Source organism: Carassius auratus, chromosome 34 (genome assembly GCF_003368295.1).
Source record: "Carassius auratus strain Wakin chromosome 34, ASM336829v1, whole genome shotgun sequence".
Classification (NCBI taxonomy): Eukaryota; Metazoa; Chordata; class Actinopteri; order Cypriniformes; family Cyprinidae; genus Carassius; species Carassius auratus.
The window spans coordinates 20824751-20844193 of record NC_039276.1 but is presented as its reverse complement, the minus strand read 5'-3'; the positions used below and the strand labels follow the sequence as shown (position 1 = coordinate 20844193).

General features: G+C 36.3%; 3 protein-coding genes across 7 annotated transcripts in view; 2 read left to right on the top strand and 1 right to left on the bottom strand.

The window, feature by feature from the left end:
- Positions 1–19443, top strand: part of LOC113053503 (polypeptide N-acetylgalactosaminyltransferase 13-like) — a 109681-nt gene that overhangs the window by 75375 nt on the left and 14863 nt on the right. The window lies entirely within an intron of this gene.
- Positions 7120–8976, bottom strand: LOC113053505 (coiled-coil domain-containing protein 106-like). Its single transcript, XM_026218599.1, has 4 exons — positions 8843–8976; positions 8421–8573; positions 7930–8175; positions 7120–7744 (listed from the first exon to the last, which is right to left on the bottom strand). Exons 1-4 carry the CDS (start codon positions 8937–8939, stop codon positions 7434–7436), a joined length of 807 nt encoding a protein of 268 aa, XP_026074384.1. The 5' UTR covers positions 8940–8976; the 3' UTR covers positions 7120–7433.
- Positions 9226–13831, top strand: LOC113053504 (uncharacterized). 4 transcript variants are annotated; one of them, XR_003277234.1, is made up of 5 exons: positions 9226–9336; positions 9752–9942; positions 10147–10254; positions 10370–10566; positions 13100–13831. XR_003277234.1 is itself a non-coding variant. In XM_026218598.1 (5 exons), the coding sequence occupies exons 2-5, from the start codon at positions 9872–9874 to the stop codon at positions 13562–13564; spliced, it is 789 nt and encodes a 262-aa protein (XP_026074383.1). In that variant the 5' UTR covers positions 9226–9336; positions 9752–9871; the 3' UTR covers positions 13565–13825. The 4 variants fall into 4 exon arrangements, 3 of the variants coding, with proteins under 3 accessions (XP_026074383.1, XP_026074380.1, XP_026074381.1); XM_026218598.1 differs by having other exon boundaries at positions 10147–10191; positions 10359–10566; positions 13100–13825; XM_026218595.1 differs by having other exon boundaries at positions 10359–10566; positions 13100–13816.

Here is a 19443-nt window from a genome sequence, read left to right as displayed (position 1 = left end):
AAGAGGGCAGCAGGTGCAATGCATACCAGTTTTTCGCAGAGGAGCCAAGCCGGGAACCCGGCAGATCAGCGGCGGTACAGCAACCATGGCGACGGGACGTGGCGTCTCCGTTCCGTCCTTCAGGGAACGAGGGTTACCATACATAACCGAGACATTCCCTTTCAGTCGGTCACTCTCGACGCCACGTCGGTGACCGACGAATATGGGATCCCAATCAAAGCGCCATGGGTGCTGCCCCTTCCAGTGCCCTGTGCGAGCCGCCTGTGCCCCTATTAGGTGTAGGCCGGGGCTCAGAACAAGTAGTTCCACTCACCATTGTCAAAGCACTAACTCACTGGGGGAGATTGGATAACACTGGGAAAACGTACCCGGTCTGCTTGGAGATGGTTCAAGGCAAGGTGCGTTGCTAACTCTAGGCAATTGATGTGCCACTGCAGCTGCGGGCCCGTCCAAACCCCTGAGACTGCATGCCCATTGTACGTGGCCCCCCAGCCGGTGGTGGAGGCATCCGTGTAAACCACAGCATGCCTGGAGATCTGCTCTAGGGGCACCCCTGCCCTGAGAAATGAAAGATCTGACCACGGAGTGAGGGTTTGGCGACAGGCCAGTGTAACTTGGACCCTGTGAGTGCCGCGCTTCCACGCCCACCTCGGGTGTAAGTGCAGCCGAATCGTCATCTGACAGCTCTCCCTCCGATGCTGAGATCGACATCTGGTCGGGGAGCCTTGAAGAGGGCCCAGCGTGTTCCGTGGGTTGCTCCACTGGATCGGAGGTACAAGAGGAGTGGTGGTCCCCAGAGGGTTGGTTCCCTGAGGGGTTTGCCACCACTGTGACCCTCAAACCACTCGCGCTACAGCCAGAAGTGGTTCTCGTCTGTCGGCAGCCAGAACGAGCCCCAGATCGCGAATGCGGCAACGGGACTCCGCCCCCCCGAAGGTAGCGGAGCCTGGTTCGCATCTCCGAGATGGTCATATTCCAGACACGTGAGGCAGCGATTGTGACCATCACCCGTTGCCAGGTAACGACCGCACCCAGAAACGCACGGGTGAAATGGCATCCTTATAAGGACGATCCGTCGTCTTTACAAAGACGCACCCGTAAAGCTCTTTTAGAGAAATTTGCTCTTTAGGAAATGCTCTTTTAATGCTGAGGCGCATAGGGGAATTGGCCGTTTGCAACACGACAGGGGTAGTGCAGCCTGAAGGGTTCAATCCACTCGACACAGGAACGACCGCCGCTGAAGCGCCGTCTAGCCAACCACACAAAGCTTCCGAGATCGTGCTGAACTCGTAGTTCACAGCAGACACAGTTGAGCAGAGCGATACTAACGCTCGGCTCAAAGACGCACCCGTAAAGCGAAAAGCTGGTATGCATTGCACCTGCTGCCCTATTATACTCACGCAGTGATCAGCGGCAGCTGGATGCAATAATTGCATGCCAATGTGCATTGGCTCGTTTAGTTTACACTCGAAGTAGATTGGTCTATCGAAGCGATATCCCATATTCGTCATTCACCGACGTGGTGTCGAGAATGACCGACTGAAAGGGAACTAGTAACAGCATAACTTAAAGTTTACAGTAGAGCGGCATTACAAAAGATAAACTTGTGTATATATAATTAAACTTTATTATAACTTTTATTATTATTATTATTATTACTTTTTTTTTTTTTTTTGCCTAGATTTAAACTAATCTGAAGCCTAATTTTTTATATAACTCTGATTGGATTATTCTGAAAGAAGAAAGTCAAATGCACATTGGATGCTTCAAGGGTGAATAGAACATGGACAAATTTTTATTCTTGATTGAACTAACCCCTTAAGCTTAGGTGTGGAGTAGAATTAAGGGATCTAAACCCCTTAAGCTTAGGTGTGGAGTAGAATTAAGGGATCTAAAATATAGTCATTTAGAATAAGGCATTAATATGTGCATTAACGCTTTAGAATAGGTAACACTTGTTAACTATTAACTACGACTTTTCTCTCAATAAATTCTTAATTTGCTGCTATATGGGCTGTATAATAAACAGCCAATATGCTAGTTAATAGTGGGATTTGGTCCTTAAAATAAAGTGTTACCCATGTCACATTAGACCTGCAGCTAGTTGAAAGCCTCTGCTCTTAACCACCAGATGGTGCTGCATATCACATTATTATCCACTTTGTGTACTTCTTTATTTTTGGAATATCTCATATTTCTTGGATATTGATCATCATGGTGCAGAAGTGCGCATTTGCGATGCTGTGCACTTACTGGCCTTGGAAATTGATGAACTGTTCTTTCTATACATATCTTAGTATGTTGGCAAATGGGAGTATGACTTTAAGGTAAGATCATCTGAATTGTGTTTGCTGGGTTTTGTTTGAATCTTCTGGTAGTGGTGTTTGTGAACTAGACTCCCACTGTAACATTGTGAGAAACACAGTTGCATTAATTCATATAGAGCTATATTTGCAGGCCTGTACTCGAATATAGTTGTTTACTATACTGTCCACAAGCCTCTCCACACATTGATTTTCAGTGACTATATCATAATCAATATCTGAGATTCATTACAGCATTCTCAAGATATCAAGAAACACATATGACATACACCACAGCTGAATAAAGAGGAAGCTTTAGAGATCGTTGGTGCTATTGATATTTCTATTATTATAACCGATCAATCAATCAATCAATCACCTTTATTTATATAGTGCTTTAAACAAAATACATTGCGTCAAAGCACTGAACAACATTCATTTGGAAAACAGTGTCTCAATAATGCAAAATGATAGTTAAAGGCAGTTCATCATTGAATTCAGTTATGTCATCTCTGTTCAGTTGAAATAGTGTCTGTTTTTATTTGCAATCAAGTCAATGATATCGCTGTAGATGAAGTGACCCCAACTAAGCAAGCCAGAGGCGACAGCGGCAAGGAACCGAAACTCCATCGGTGACAGAATGGAGAAAAAAACCTTGGGAGAAACCAGGCTCAGTTGGGGGGTCAGTTCTCCTCTGACCAAACGAAAACCAGTAGTTCAATTCCAGGCTGCAGCAAAGTCAGATTGTGCAGAAGAATCATCTGTTTCCTGTGGTCTTGTCCTTGTGCTCCTCTGAGACAAGGTCTTTACAGGGGATCTGTATCTGGGGCTCTAGTTGTCCTGGTCTCCGCTGTCTTTCAGGGCAGTAGAGGTCCTTTCTAGGTGCTGATCCACCATCTGGTCTGGATACGTACTGGATCCGGGTGACTGCAGTGACCCTCTGATCTGGACACAGACTGGATCTCGTGGCCACGGTGACCTCGGAACAAGAGAGAAACAGACAAATATTAGCGTAGAAGCCATTCTTCTAATGATGTAGAAAGTACGGTGTTATGTGAAGTGTTTCCGGTTCCGGTTTACCTAATTAATGCAGCCTAAAAATCCTTTAACGGATTTGGATATTAAAAGCATATTAGTATGTTTTGTGTATGCCAGGTTAAAGAGATGGGTCTTTAATCTAGATTTAAACTGCAAGAGTGTGTCTGCCTCCCGAACAATGTTAGGTAGGTTATTCCAGAGTTTAGGCGCCAAATAGGAAAAGGATCTGCCGCCCGCAGTTGATTTTGATATTCTAGGTATTATCAAATTGCCTGAGTTTTGAGAACGTAGCGGACGTAGAGGAGTATAATGTAAAAGGAGCTCATTCAAATACTGAGGTGCTAAACCATTCAGGGCTTTATAAGTAATAAGCAATATTTTAAAATCTATACGATGTTTGATAGGGAGCCAGTGCAGTGTGGACAGGACCGGGCTAATATGGTCATACTTCCTGGTTCTAGTAAGAACTCTTGCTGCTGCATTTTGGACTAGCTGTAGTTTGTTTACCAAGCGTGCAGAACAACCACCCAATAAAGCATTACAATAGTCTAACCTTGAAGTCATAAATGCATGGATTAACATTTCTGCATTTGACATTGAGAGCATAGGCCGTAATTTAGATATATTTTTGAGATGGAAAAATGCAGTTTTACAAATGCTAGAAACGTGGCTTTCTAAGGAAAGATTGCGATCAAGTAGCACACCTAGGTTCCTAACTGATGACGAAGAATTGACAGAGCAACCATCAAGTCTTAGACAGTGTTCTAGTTTATTATAAGCAGAGTTTTTAGGCCCTATGATTAACACCTCTGTTTTTTCTGAATTTAGCAGTAAGAAATTACTCGTCATCCAATTTTTTATATCGACTATGCATTCCATTAGTTTTTCAAATTGGTGTGTTTCACCAGGCTGCGAGGAAATATAGAGCTGCGTATCATCAGCATAACAGTGAAAACTAACACCATGTTTCCTGATGATATCTCCCAAGGGTAACATATAAAGCGTGAAGAGTAGCAGCCCTAGTACTGAGCCTTGAGGTACTCCATACTGCACTTGTGATCGATATGATACATCTTCATTCACTGCTACGAACTGATGGCGGTCATATAAGTACGATTTAAACCATGCTAATGCACTTCCACTGATGCCAACAAAGTGTTCAAGTCTATGCAAAAGAATGTTGTGATCAATTGTGTCAAACGCAGCACTAAGATCCAATAAAACTAATAGAGAGATACACCCACGATCAGATGATAAGAGCAGATCATTTGTAACTCTAAGGAGAGCAGTCTCAGTACTATGATACGGTCTAAATCCTGACTGGAAATTCTCACATATACCATTATTCTCTAAGAAGGAATATAATTGTGAGGATACCACCTTTTCTAGTATCTTGGACAGAAAAGGGAGATTCGAGATTGGTACCGATTGAGATAAAACCGATCACACTTCTTTGTCAGCCAAGTCGATTCTGATGTTTATATTACCAAATAAATGAGTCTAAAGTTTGAATGAGTGTAAAAGAGAACATCACACTTGAGCCGTAATGAACTTTAGTGTTAAATCAGAAAGGGACTCAAGAAATCAGAAGCCATCTAAAAATAGATCTCCATCCTCTCGGTGGCTTTGGTGTTGGACATAAACATGTATCCAGTGTTTGGTTTTCACCTCTGCAGAACTTAATGATCAAAATACAAAGAAAGATAATACTGACATAATTTCGCATCCTGGAATCTCCCACCATTAAATTGTGTTTCTGTTTCCCATTAATTCATACCCAGCAACCAGATAGACATGCATTTGTTTTAAAAAAAGCTCTTAGTTTTTTCACACTGCATGTGAAAATTGATGATTTGGGTTTACTGAGATTTATTTATTTTATATATATATATATATATATATATATATATATATATATATATATATATATATATATATATATATATATTTTATGATAAGGATCCCAAATATAGTTAATTTAACTATATTTAATGCATTAACTGAAAGTACATTTTCTTACAGTATTTGTTACTGTTAGCTAATTAAACTGTTCATTGTTAATCCATGTTAGCTCAGGTCTATATAATATTAACAGATACAACATTTAACAATGATTAATAACCTTTAATAATGTATTAATAAACACTGGAATCAACATTAACTAAGATAAATAAATGCTTTACAGTATAAGAAATTCATTCTTAGTTTGCAAATGTTTTTAATTGTAGTTAACTAATGTTAACAAATATAAACTTATTGTAAAGTGTTATCAAAATGGAATAATTTTAATTCGTGGTCTCAGTCTATTTTAATTTCCCCTTTGGACACTTAATTGCAATTAAATTAAAATAATAATAATACTCTGCTAAGTAGGACTTAAGTACATATTTTTAATGCATGATTTCATAAAGATTACTTCTATTTTCTTTGAACTATGCTTTAACGTGTACTGCACAATGTACTGCAAAATGTAAATATGTACTGTACTGTAAATGTACTGCAAAATGTAAATATAATGGGTAACACTTTACAATAAGGTTCCATTAGTTAACATTAGTTAATGCATTAGTTAACATGAACTAACCATGAATGACACCTCTGTTCAGCATTAATTAATATTTGTTAACGTTAACTCACACATGTACTAATGCATCAATTCACATTAACAGCACGGTTAGTTAACATTAGTTAATGCATTAGTTAACATGAACTAACCATGAATGAAACCTCTGTTCAGCATTAATTAATATTTGTTAACGTTAACTCACACATGTACTAATGCATCAATTCACATTAACAGCACGGTTAGTTAACATTAGTTAATGCATTAGTTAACATGAACTAACCATGAATGACACCTCTGTTCAGCATTAGTTAATATTTGTTAACGTTAACTCACACATGTACTAATGCATCAATTCACATTAACAGCACGGTTAGTTAACATTAGTTAATGCATTAGTTAACATGAACTAACCATGAACGACACCTCTGTTCAGAATTAGTTAATATTTGTTAACGTTAACTCACACATGTTCTAATGCATCAATTCACATTAACAGCACGGTTAGTTAACATTAGTTAATGCATTAGTTAACATGAACTAACCATGAATGACACCTCTGTTCCGCATTAATTCATATTTGTTAACGTTAACTCACACATGTAGCCTACTAATGCATCAATTCACATAAATAAGGCATTGATTTGTTGGTAAACATAATTCTACAGCGGAAAAATGTTGTTCATGTTTATACGCACTTTACTATCATTACTTGCATTCAAATAAGCATTTATTAATGGCTTGAGTGAACCTTATTGAAAAGTGTTCACTATTTGAACCTTAACTGATGTGTTACTAACATTTGTAGACTCTTTATTGACATGACTTACCATTAATAAAGCATTTATTGATGGAATTTATGAACCTTATTGTAAAGTGTTCACTATTTGAACATTAACGGATGGGTTACTAACATTTGTAGACTCTTTATTGACATGACTTACCATTAATAAAGCATTTATTGATGGAATTTATGAACCTTATTGTAAAGTGTTCACTATTTCAACATTAACTGATGTGTTACTAACATTTGTAGACTCTTTATTGACACGACTTACCATTAATAAAGCATTTATTGATGGAATTTATGAACCTTATTGTAAAGTGTTCACTATTTGAACATTAACTGATGTGTTACTAACATTTGTAGACTCTTTATTTACATGACTTACCATTAATAAAGCATTTATTGATTGTATTTATAAACCTTATCGTGTACACTATTTCAGCATTAACTGATGTGTTAGTAATATTTGTAGGTACGTAAACAGTCAATATTTAATTTATCGGACCTTAAATGTGTGAAAGCCATTCATTATTAACATTTTCAGGATGTTGAGAAAAGACCTCTTTATTACATTATCAGAACTGGTCAACATTGGCAATCTTTGCCAGAACAAAACATACAAAACAAAATTTTTAAGGACAAAACAAAATGTGCTGCCCTATCAATTCAGGCCTATACAAGGCAAAATATATTATTGTAATATTATTTTTTTTTAGCGATTTTTTTATAACATGAAAATTTACTATTTTCTTATTGGAAGCAACTTCCCATCCGTTTTCATTGTTTGTATTATGTTTGCAATGTTCTCATCGGCCATGATTGCGTCTTGACATTTCTGGGTTATGTTTGATAATTTCTCTCCCTTTTCCTGTTTTTCATGGATTTCTGCATATTTCTCTGGTGCTGCAATCGCCAGTTCAGCAATAGCTGCACTCTGCACGATTGTGTTCCGGTCAACACCATACTTCCGGAAAGCTTCTGCCATGTTGCTCCCTCTTTTGAAAAACTCCAGGACTGATTTGTACCGCTTTACCACCTGCCATGGATCAGTAACTAAGACAGTAAAAAAAAAAAAAAAAAAAAAAAATTTCGGCAATTGTTATGTTTCTAGTAATCACATTTTAAGAACCCATTCCATTCATGTGTTTAATGGTAAACTACACAACACAGATTACAAAACACAAGTTTTCCATTCCTGGTATATTAAAAAAACTATTATTTCAATTTGCACAACCTACCCCTTTGACAGAATTTTCTCATTTGCTTGTTTTTTTTCTGTTTTTTCACTCTTTTCTTTGCTTTCTTTCCCTTCTTCTTTCTTTTCTTCTTCTCCCTCGAAGAGTCTGAGCTAGATGACTCTGAGTCAGAAGACTCAGAAGAGTCAGAATCAGTGGAGTCACTTTCTGAATCGATTTTCATTATTTTGGGGATGTCTGCAGGCTTATCTTTAATTCTGTCAGGAATGTTGTTGTCCATTTTGATGGCTTTAATCGGGGAAGAAAAAAAAAAACAGTTAAAAGTCATATTCTGTATGCCTGCATTTGTGACTATAGGTTACATGTTAACTTCACTCCAAATGACAAAAAAAAGTCCATATCAACATCACCACTGCCTGTTACATCTACCTTAGTTCAGTTTAATACGTGGGTTTACCAGATTTACCACATTTTATGTATTTAAAGAGAGATTTTAATACTAAAACAACACAAAACTTTCACAAAAACTTTACCTTCTGACAGCTGTTGTCTAAGGAAATCTCGATCTTTTGTTAAATCTTCTATTTTCTCCTGCAGATACTGACATTTCACCTTCCATGTGTCAGTCTCTGCCTTGGCTTTAGCCAAAGCTATAGACACAGTGGGCACTGCTTCAGTGGGTTTATCTATAAAGAAAAAAATAATAAATAATAAATAATAATAATAGGCTATTTAACAACAAAATCATCCTGATTATGTTAACGTTACACACACAGAGGGAGGGAGAGGGGGTTGGAGGGACTCTAATGGTTTACTTAGTAAGTAAAAATCGTTTAGTTTTCTCAGTTATTTCTACTATTCAAGCCTGGATCAACCGTTTTCTTGATGGTTTCATTTGTAAAACTTAAATAGTAGCTATCTAAAGTTAGCTAGTTGATAAACGTGCATCATTTACCGGATTTTTCTGTGCGTTCATCCCGAGACAGTTTTTTCTTCTGTCTCCCTCTGGTCTGATGGTTTAAATTGTCATCCGTCAGTCCACTTTCCATCATCAAACTTGCTTTGGCATTCGACACCTGTTTATCAGTATCCGCTGGATAACCGCTGGCCGCTCTATTTATTTAAATATTTTTTTTTTGCCGCAAAGTGCTGAAGGATTGTGGGTATGGTAGTTTTTCTTTAAATGAACTGCAGAAATTAAGCTTCTTTTTAACGAAGCTGAAATAACAATGACTGATGGCTTCGATAAAATAACAGCATTTAACAATTTGAAAGTGAATAATACGTTTGTCTTGTTTTGATTTAAAATTGTATTGCTAAAAATCTCTCGGTATTTGTACTTCCGGAAGGAACGCTACTTCCTGATGAAAAGCCGAAAAGCCCGCTCAACTCCCTCGCAAATTAACAGATGCAACGGCGAACATCACGTACAATCCAGTGACACATCATGTAAGATTTGATTACAGCTTTTAATTATGTAAATCTAAGAATTGTAAATGATAAATGTTACATAAATGTATGTTTCTTTCTTCAGCTCTAACATGAAAGCCTATATAGCACAACACTATAATTGTTTTTCTGGTATATTTATTCTTTAACTATTTTATTAAATAAATAATTCTATATATTAGAATTATAATATACTGTATATTCATCTTTATTCATGAAATGCAAAAATGCATAAAACCTTACCATAGTTAATCAGATAATATTTACATTGTTTTCAGTCAATGTATTTGTTTTGTGTGTTGAGCAGGCCTATGTCTAAACAATCTGTTGCATGAATACTAAATATTAAGGTATTAATTATTATTATTATTATTTTAAATATACTCTTTTAAATGATTGTTTATGTATTTATAAGGTGACATGGCTCCATCATTAAATCGAAAATTGCTGTCAATGATTGAAGGACGTCAAACAAAGAGGAAGAAATTGAAGTTGATTAAATGGCTCCAGAAAAAAAAAATTGCTTAAAGCTAAAATGAAGTGCAATTTATGCCAACATAAAATGAAGCTGACTCATAAACCCAACAAAGCAGACAACTATGTTTGGTAAGTATTATTATTATTATTAATTTAAAATAATTGTTTGACCAGAGCTTGCTTGATTAAATTATCTTTTTAATAATTCATAATGTTATTGTCCAGACATAGCTATACAATTTTAAATGTCAGCTATGGTTTTAGGAACAAATTTATTTAAACAAATATGACGCAGAGTCTTACTCACTAGAATCTTTTATAACATGTTTAAAGGTCCTGTACACGAAACAGACATAAGGGAAGGTTCAAGTCAGTGAGGTATGGATCACTTTTTGCCAAGTCAAAGTGTAATTTATTCTCATGGATGAAGTTCATATATCGGTATGTTTAAAACATTTTAATTGAAGTTTTAGTCTAATTTTGAAAGTAGTTGAACAGAAATATGAACACTAAAGTTTTTCACTAAATTTTTTTTTTTAACAAAGGTTTGCTCAAGGCCTTCAGTTGAGACAAATCGACATGATTGAAGATGGCATTGCTGGAAGCTCACGTACACTCAGCAGCATGGCCAAAAAAGTTCGAGCTATTTGTAAAGAATCCATGAAGTTGTATGCCAGAAGGAAGGGCCAAATGATAGGACAACCCAGGGAGTTTGTTATGATTGATGAGAGCAACTTCCGTCACAAGCGAAAGGTAATTTAAATATTCCCATAAAATGTATCTTTATTTTAGATTAATAACCTTAGTTATGTTAATGAAATTGTGTTTTACATTATGTACTTTGTACATTTGGCAACATTTGCAATTTGGCTAAACAAAAAATACCCAGTTTGGTAACACTTTACTTGAAGGGGTGTGCATAAGACTGACATGACACCATCATAATCATGACATGACAGATGTCATAAATGTGAAGGAGGTCTTATGCATGTTTATGACAACTGTCATTAAGTGTCATTCGCTCAATTATGACATTTTTAATGCAAATATGACATTGTTTGAGATGTCTTTGTTATGACAACTTGACATAAACAAATACATCATAACCTGTCAGTGTCTTTGTCATTACAACTTGACATTACCAAGACAACATAAATTGTCATAAATATGTCATAAACATGACATAGCAGATTAACTATCAAACTTAAAGGAATAGTTTGCCAAAAAATGAAAATTCTGTCATCATTTACTCACCCTCAAGTTGTTTCAAACCTGTATGATTTTTTTTTTTTTTTCTGCTGAACACAAAAGAAGATATTTTGAAAAATGTCGGTAACCAAACAGTTGATGGACCCCATTGACTTCCATAGTAGGAAAAAAAAAATACTATGGAAGTCACTGGGGTCCATCAACTGTTTGGTTACCGACATTTTTCAAAATATCTTCTTTTGTGTTCAGCAGAAAAAAGAAACTCATACAGGTTTGAAACAACTAGAGGGTGAGTAAATGAGAACAGAATTTTCATTTTTGGGCGAACTATCCCTTTAAGAAACCACTAGCTTTATGGGTTAACATTACATTAAACTGTCATGTGATTGGTTTTGACATTGGCTGTCATGAGGCCATTATAACTGTGTCATGAATGTTTTTCTTGACCTCAACTACAGTGGTACAAATTTAATTTGTCATTAAAATGTTATAATGGCTTCATGACAGCCAATGTCAAAACCAACCACATGACAGTTTAATGAAATGTTAACCCATAAAGCTAAGTCTTTGATAATGAATCTGCTATGTCATGTTTATGACACATTTATGACAGGTTGTGTTGTCTTAGTAAAGTCAAGTTGTCATAACAAAGACATCTCAAACAATGTAATGTTTGCATTAAAAATGTCATAATTGAGCGAATGACACTTAATGACATTTGTCATAAACATGCATAAAACCAAGCCTGGAAATACCAGACTCTGCTACTTCACTTTGCTTCGTAGACAGAGTCTGGAATGGCATAATAGAGAAGTGTTTTCTCTCTCGCTAGGGGGGGCTTGTCTGAAGTTTAAAATCATTGGTTACCAAATCAGATACGTTTAGTTATGACGTATGTTATGCGCCTGTACAGCCGCATCGAAGCACAGACATCATGCATCGAACTCAATTCTATGATTGAACCTCCACTGTAAACCTGTTGTTAAACACTTTTCTTGTTCTGGCTACAGTTTGAAAAAGAGTTGAATGTTCTCCATAACAGAGCGAATTGCATCCCGTGTCTCGTTTCCCATTTCCGCGGTCGTTTCGGTTTTCGATTTCTCTAACCTACAATTTAAAACTCGGCGCTTAGCATCTACGTCACGGCTCTCAGCCTGCCCTCTGCTCGTTGATTGGCCCGGCTGTTTTCAGACCGGTGGCAAACAGAAAGCTCTGACGCTGTATCAGACTGAGTACAGAAGCGAAATGAAATTGAGCGGAAGTAGGAAGTCTGACGTAGTCAGGCTACATAAAACCTCCTTCATATTCATGACATGTGTTATGTCATGATTATGATGGTGTCATGTCAGTCTTATGCACACCCCTTCAAGTAAAGTGTTACCAAGAGTTTTAAGTGTTAAGTTCAAAGAGTGTTAGATTGATTGTTAGGCCGATGAGTGTTAGAATGTATAGAAGGATTGCATTGTTTTGAATGATGTATGTCTTGTTTCCACCGAGCGGTACAGTATAGTACAGTACGATTCGTCATGGTAAACCCTGATCCGGCTTGCATTTCCACTGCCAACAGTGGGCCAACCCTTACTTGATTGGCGCGGTGTATGCCTGAAAGAAACGAACAATATAATTCTTGTAAAGTAGAAAACAACACAGAAAATAACAATGGAGTGCATACAGTATAGCAGATCTTGTTCTTGCTTCTCGGCTGTCCTTCTGCTTGTCACAAGAAGAAATGGTATTGTGTTTCAACTGTATTAAAATGGCTCCTGTTGTGTTATCATTCCTCTTATAGCAGGTGCAAGTGTTGATTATCTGTCAACAAATCAACTTTCTGCTAACTCCACCCTTTAGTACCGGACTACTGTGCTAGGTACCCTAATGAAAGGGTCTCAAAAAAGTGGTACGGTATGGTTCGGTTCAGAATTAGGGTATCATTCACATCTTCTGACAATCGAAACTACAAAAAGTGAGTACCGTACTGAACTGTACTGTGCCGTACGGCTCAGTGGAAATGAGGCATTCTATACATTTGGAAGCTTTGTATTTTTAAATATTGTATAGTTGTATACTTGTATTTCAGTATGGACGTGGAAGGTTCGCAAAGACTTGGCGTAGAAGAAAGTGGGTCTTTGGGATGCTGGGGGTTGCACCAAGAAATAGCAAGCCTATTCTGAAACTCGTTCATCGAAGGTCCCGGAACCATCTTATCCCACATATTGTACGACATGTGCATCCTGGAAGTTCCATACTTAGTGATGAATGGCGTGCTTACAGAGGGGTACTAACCGATCTTGGCTATAACCATTTTCCTGTGAAGCATAATCAGTGTTTTGTAGATCCAATAACAGGCAGCCATACACAAAATCTGGAAAGAGCATGGTTAACTTACAAAGGAAAAATATGGCGTCTTAGAGGAAATAGGACAGAGGACCTACTAAAACAACATCTAAAACTGATAGAGTGGACTTACTGGCTTGGAAATCGGTACAAAAATGGTCCTCTTGGAAGACTGTTGAAGGATATTCATCGAAAATATCACCTTTAAAACACAAAACTGATAACTCCCGAAGCCCATTATTTCTCCAGCCTAACTTGACCATGCTGGCTCACTCCCAGATCATCCATATTTTTACTCTTTTGAAACACCTCTTCCATAGTCCCATTCATTGATACAAACAGTATATATATTTCTATATTTCTTATTTTGTACATTTTGTAATTCTGCTGCAGATGATTTTTCTTGCTTCACACACTACAGTTGTACAAATGAATTTCCAATTGTCTTTTTATTAATTTGTAATATGTATACATTGTTAATTGATACCATTGTTATGTAATGTAGTAAAGGTTTTGAAAATGCAAGTGATGTGTGACTTTCACTCATTTAAGGTCCAGTAAAATCAATAATCACTGCTTTGTATCAAATCTACAAATGTTAGTACATCATGTTACAATAAGGTTCATAAATTCCAATTAATACATGCTTTAATAATGGTAAGTCATGTTTATAATGAGTCTACAAATATTAGTAATCCATAAGTTAATGTTGAAATAGTGAACACTTTACAATAAGGTTCATAAATTCCATCAATAAATGCTTTATTTATGGTAAGTCATGTCAATAAAGAGTCTAAAAATGTTAGTAACACATCAGTTAATGTTGAAATAGTGAACACTTTACAATAAGGTTCATAAATTCCATCAATAAATGCTTTATTTATGGTAAGTCATGTCAATAAAGAGTCTACAAATGTTAGTAACACATCAGTTAATGTTGAAATAGTGTACACTTTACAATAAGGTTCATAAATTCCATCAGTAAATGCTTTATTAATGGTAAGTCATGTCAATAAAGAGTCTACAAATGTTAGTAACACATCAGTTAATGTTCAAATAGTGAACACTTTACAATAAGGTTAATAAATTCCATCAATAAATGCTTTATTAATGGTAAGTCATGTCAATAAAGAGTCTACAAATGTTAGTAACACATCAGTTAATGTTCAAATAGTGAACACTTTACAATAAGGTTCATAAATTCCATCAATAAATGCTTTATTAATGGTAAGTCATGTCAATAAAGAGTCTACAAATGTTAGTAACACATCAGTTAATGTTGAAATAGTGTACACTTTACAATAAGGTTCATAAATTCCATCAGTAAATGCTTTATTAATGGTAAGTCATGTCAATAAAGAGTCTACAAATGTAAGTAACACATCAGTTAATGTTGAAATAGTGAACACTTTACAATAAGGTTCATAAATTCCATCAATAAATGCTTTATTAATGGTAAGTCATGTCAATAAAGAGTCTACAAATGTTAGTAACACATCAGTTAATGTTGAAATAGTGAACACTTTACAATAAGGTTAATAAATTCCATCAATAAATGCTTTATTAATGGTAAGTCATGTCAATAAAGAGTCTACAAATGTTAGTAACACATCAGTTAATGTTGAAATAGTGAACACTTTTCAATAAGGTTCACTCAAGCCATTAATAAATGCTTATTTGAATGCAAGTAATGATAGTAAAGTGCGTATAAACATGAACAACATTTTTCCGCTGTAGAATTATGTTTACCAACAAATCAATGCCTTATTTATGTGAATTGATGCATTAGTAGGCTACATGTGTGAGTTAACGTTAACAAATATTAACTAATGCTGAACAGAGGTGTCATTCATGGTTAGTTCATGTTAACTAATGCATTAACTAATGTTAACTAACCGTGCTGTTAATGTGAATTGATGCATTAGTACATGTGTGAGTTAACGTTAACAAATATTAACTAATGCGGAACAGAGGTGTCATTTATGGTTAGTTCATGTTAACTAATGCATTAACTAATGTTAACTAACCTTGCTGTTAATGTGAATTGATGCATTAGTACATGTGTGAGTTAACGTTAACAAATATTAATTAATGCTGAACAGAGAAGTCATTCATGGTTAGTTCATGTTAACTAATGCATTAACTAATGTTAACTAACCGTGCTGTTAATGTGAATTGATGCATTAGTACATGTGTGAGTTAACGTTAACAAATATTAACTAATGCTGAACAGAGAAGTCATTCATGGTTAGTTCATGTTAACTAATGCATTAACTAATGTTAACTAACCGTGCTGTTAATGTGAATTGATGCATTAGTACATGTGTGAGTTAACGTTAACAAATATTAACTAATGCTGAACAGAGGTGTCATTCATGGTTAGTTCATGTTAACTAATGCATTAACTAATGTTAACTAATGGAACCTTATTGTAAAGTGTTACCATATATATATATAAATCTAATACTAAATAACACACTAAAGTTAAAATTATAATTCAAATTATTTACAAATATAATCAATTACTTTAAAGTGCTAACTAACATACTATAGCAAGTGCACTTCTGTAAATTGTGCTTCTATTAAAACTATGACTTAAAATGTAAAAGACTGGGCCACATTTTGACCTCATTTTCATCATGTTTTCCTGGTACCCACCAGAAACACACCTTCCTGCACATCATCACCCAGTCATGTCTGACCATCAGTCGGCTGGAGGACGGGACATAGGCCCGACGGTGGAGTACTGTGACGATAGCCCCCTTTCAGGCCTTGATCCTCCAAAATTTCACCCGACAGGAGGTTTTTAAGAAGCTCTACTACAGCCCAACTGATTACTTTCTGTAACTACCACAACTTCCTGTAGATGGCAGGTCAGTTTTGAAAGCACCAGGAGCCCAATCCAAAATCAGCCTGTAGAGGTGATGAGGGTGTAGGTAGGCAACTGATAGTTCCAGTGTACAGTGTCCTTTTCCCCACATTCATATAGATTTATAGATGAGCCTGATTATTTTGCCCATAATTCTGGCTTTAGTTTGACTGTTACTTTAGTTTGTCCCTCAAGTGTTTTTGAGTTTTGGATATGTAATAGAGCTATGCATGGACTTGGCATGGGACATTCTCAGGAAACAATGTATAATTAAATAAATAAAAAAAGTCTTCTGCTAAACCCTTTTAAACTATACTGCAATACACGTTTGAGAAATACACTTTACAATAATAACAATAATATTAATAATAATAAGAGGAATAAAATATTAAATGGATTGAACATTAAGTAAATAAATAAATATTATAAAATTAAATGAATTATAGTTACTAATCCTAAACCAAAAACAGAAGCACATTACATTATTTTACTGAATTTATATACTTGTAATTTGAATAGATATCCTCATAATTTCTGGATTAATTACTTAGATTGAGTGTGCTTTGTAATAAATCACCCATTAGAACAGGAAGAAAGTAACTTGTGACATGGCTTTTGTGATGTTTCTCTTTTCACCAGTACTACTGATACATTAAAAATGCTTTGTGTATTTACAGTGAATATTTGTGTGATTTGTACCAAGCACATGAATTGAGAAAAAAGAAAAGAAAAGAAAAAAAGAATATTCAATACAATTCAGTAAAACAAACTAGATGTAAAGGATACAACTCAAATGTCTTCCTGAGAATGAACCACACATGGATTAATTTAATCTTAAATTAGATATTTGGTTATAGTATGTTTTGAATGTGAGGCCTTTTGATGTGAAACTGGTTTATGGAGCTCCAGCTGTGCAGTGAGTCCGCATTCAAAGCAGGTTTCCATGCGTTTAGGAGCAATTATTGTTGACCTTTTGAGAGAAATGGGAGAGGACAGCAACTGAGAGACACACAAATGCTAAAACAGACATCACAGAAGCTGCTAGATGTATGCCACTATTTCAAGGACCTTCAGAGCACCTTTGTGTCAAATTTAATTTAATTTGAAATGTGTTTTTATTTCATGCAAATTTTATGGTGAAATGATCATTTTCTGGTAGCCAGCATGTCCACCTTTTCCAGCTATTATTTAGCATCAGATCAGAGAAGGCAGTTTTAAGCTTGATTATCTGTTCATGGTGGATTGAAATGTGCCTGTCTTTGTTTACAGGCTCTTTTGATGTGATCTCATTGTGAAGGTTTCTTTCATGGCTCGGGCTTATGGAGATGGACCCTTTGCATTAGCATGCTCTCACAGCAGCTGCACTCAGCACTGACAGAACGAGGGGCTTTTATTGTCTAAACCCTGAATTTGAATGGCCAATCCAGCATTTTTAATCTGCATTCTTTTTCCGTCATATGTTTGGCCACCAATGCTTCATTAATGCTTGTGTGATTTTCGCTCATAGGTTTTTTGTTTCATCGACCATTTGCGAATGATGGCAGTACAGTATGATTTTACACAAGCACACTTTACACACATTTTCTAAAGCAGGGATTGGCAAGTAAATTTGGCATTGGGCCAAAAAAAAAAAAAAAAATGCCACTAGATGGAATGATTACTAGGTTAAAAAAATGAATTGATGGAAAATGAACCTAGAATTGCCTGTGACAGACTGTTACAGTGTCTTTTGTAACTGGTAGTGAGATGTTACTCTCTGTTAAATGCTGTAGAAGGACAGTCATTAACTTTTTCAGAGTAAACAGTGTGTGAATCCATCTCCAGTGCTTTATTCATTAACGTGGAAAGAAACAGACATGGGTCAATACACAGCAAACTAATAAAATAGACAAGACAAAGAGTAATCCAAAGGCAAGCGTGTGTCTGCGATCAGCAAACAATATTAAGAGGGCTAGGCAAAAGGGGTAATCCAAAACACACCGATGAGAATCAAAAACAGAAATTAGGCAAGGCAAAACCACAACCAAGACTAGGAGTCCAACAGGGCAAGGAAAGAGGCTCCATAGAGTAACTATCAGCTATAACAGTGATAAGCACTAAACAATACTGGGAAGTGAGAAAGAGGAAGTCCATGGCTTAAGCAAAGTGTGTTTGATTGGTTACAGCTGTTGGTGTAATCCGTGAAATGGATGATGGGAAATGTAGTCCGGAGTGAAGTGGAGCAATGTGGTGTGGTGCAAGGGTCCATAGTAATGAGCGAGTGATCTCTGGTGGAGCCTAACTTATTGTAATAATTATTTGATGTAGCCTACTAACTGAGGGTCAGTTGGGATTTTTTGAAGCATCGAAAATACATTTTGGTCCAAACATAGCAAAAACTACGACTTTATTCAGCATTGTCTTCTCTTCTGTGTCTGTTGTGAGCGAGTTCAAAACACAACAGTGTAGTGATATCCGGTTTGCGAACAAATCATTCGATTTAACCGGATCTTCTTGAACCAGTTCACCAAATTGAACTGAATAATTTTAAACGGTTCGCATCTCCAATACGCATTAATCCACAAATTACTTAAGCTGTTAACTTTTTTAATGTGGCTGACACTTACTGAACTGCTGTGAAGAGAGAACTGAAGATGAACACAGAGCCGAGCCAGATAATGAACAAAAGATTGACTTCATGAACCGGTTGCATCGGTTTTCGGATCACCAGTAGTGATGGGAAGTTCGGTTCTTTTCTGCGAAACGGTTCTTCCGTACAGTTCGATTCAATAAACCAGTTGAAGAAAACGGTTCACCAGTTCTTTTTCGCTCAAAGTAATGAAGTCACTGGCGATGATTGCCCTTGATTCAAGCCTTTGGTTTACCTGCGCTCATAGCATTAGCACAGAATCATTTCAGAATCAATCACCAAAAGAATTAGTTCAGTTCAGACGCTCTGTGTGTCGGTCTGCTTCACGCTGAATCACACATGCGCAGTATCATCAGCTCCTCGGTTCTCGAATCGGACGCATCTGACAGAGACGGTTCTTGACTCGTGAACGAGTCAATGTTTTGTTCGTTATCTGGCTCAGCTCGTGTTCATCTTCAGTTCTCTCTTTACAGCAGTTCAGTCAGTGTACTGTTTGAGTACATGAATTACTCCGGGATATTGGTTTGTTTGAACTCAGAGGGAGTGTAAACCACATTAAAAAAGTTAAAGCTTAAGTCATTTGTAGATT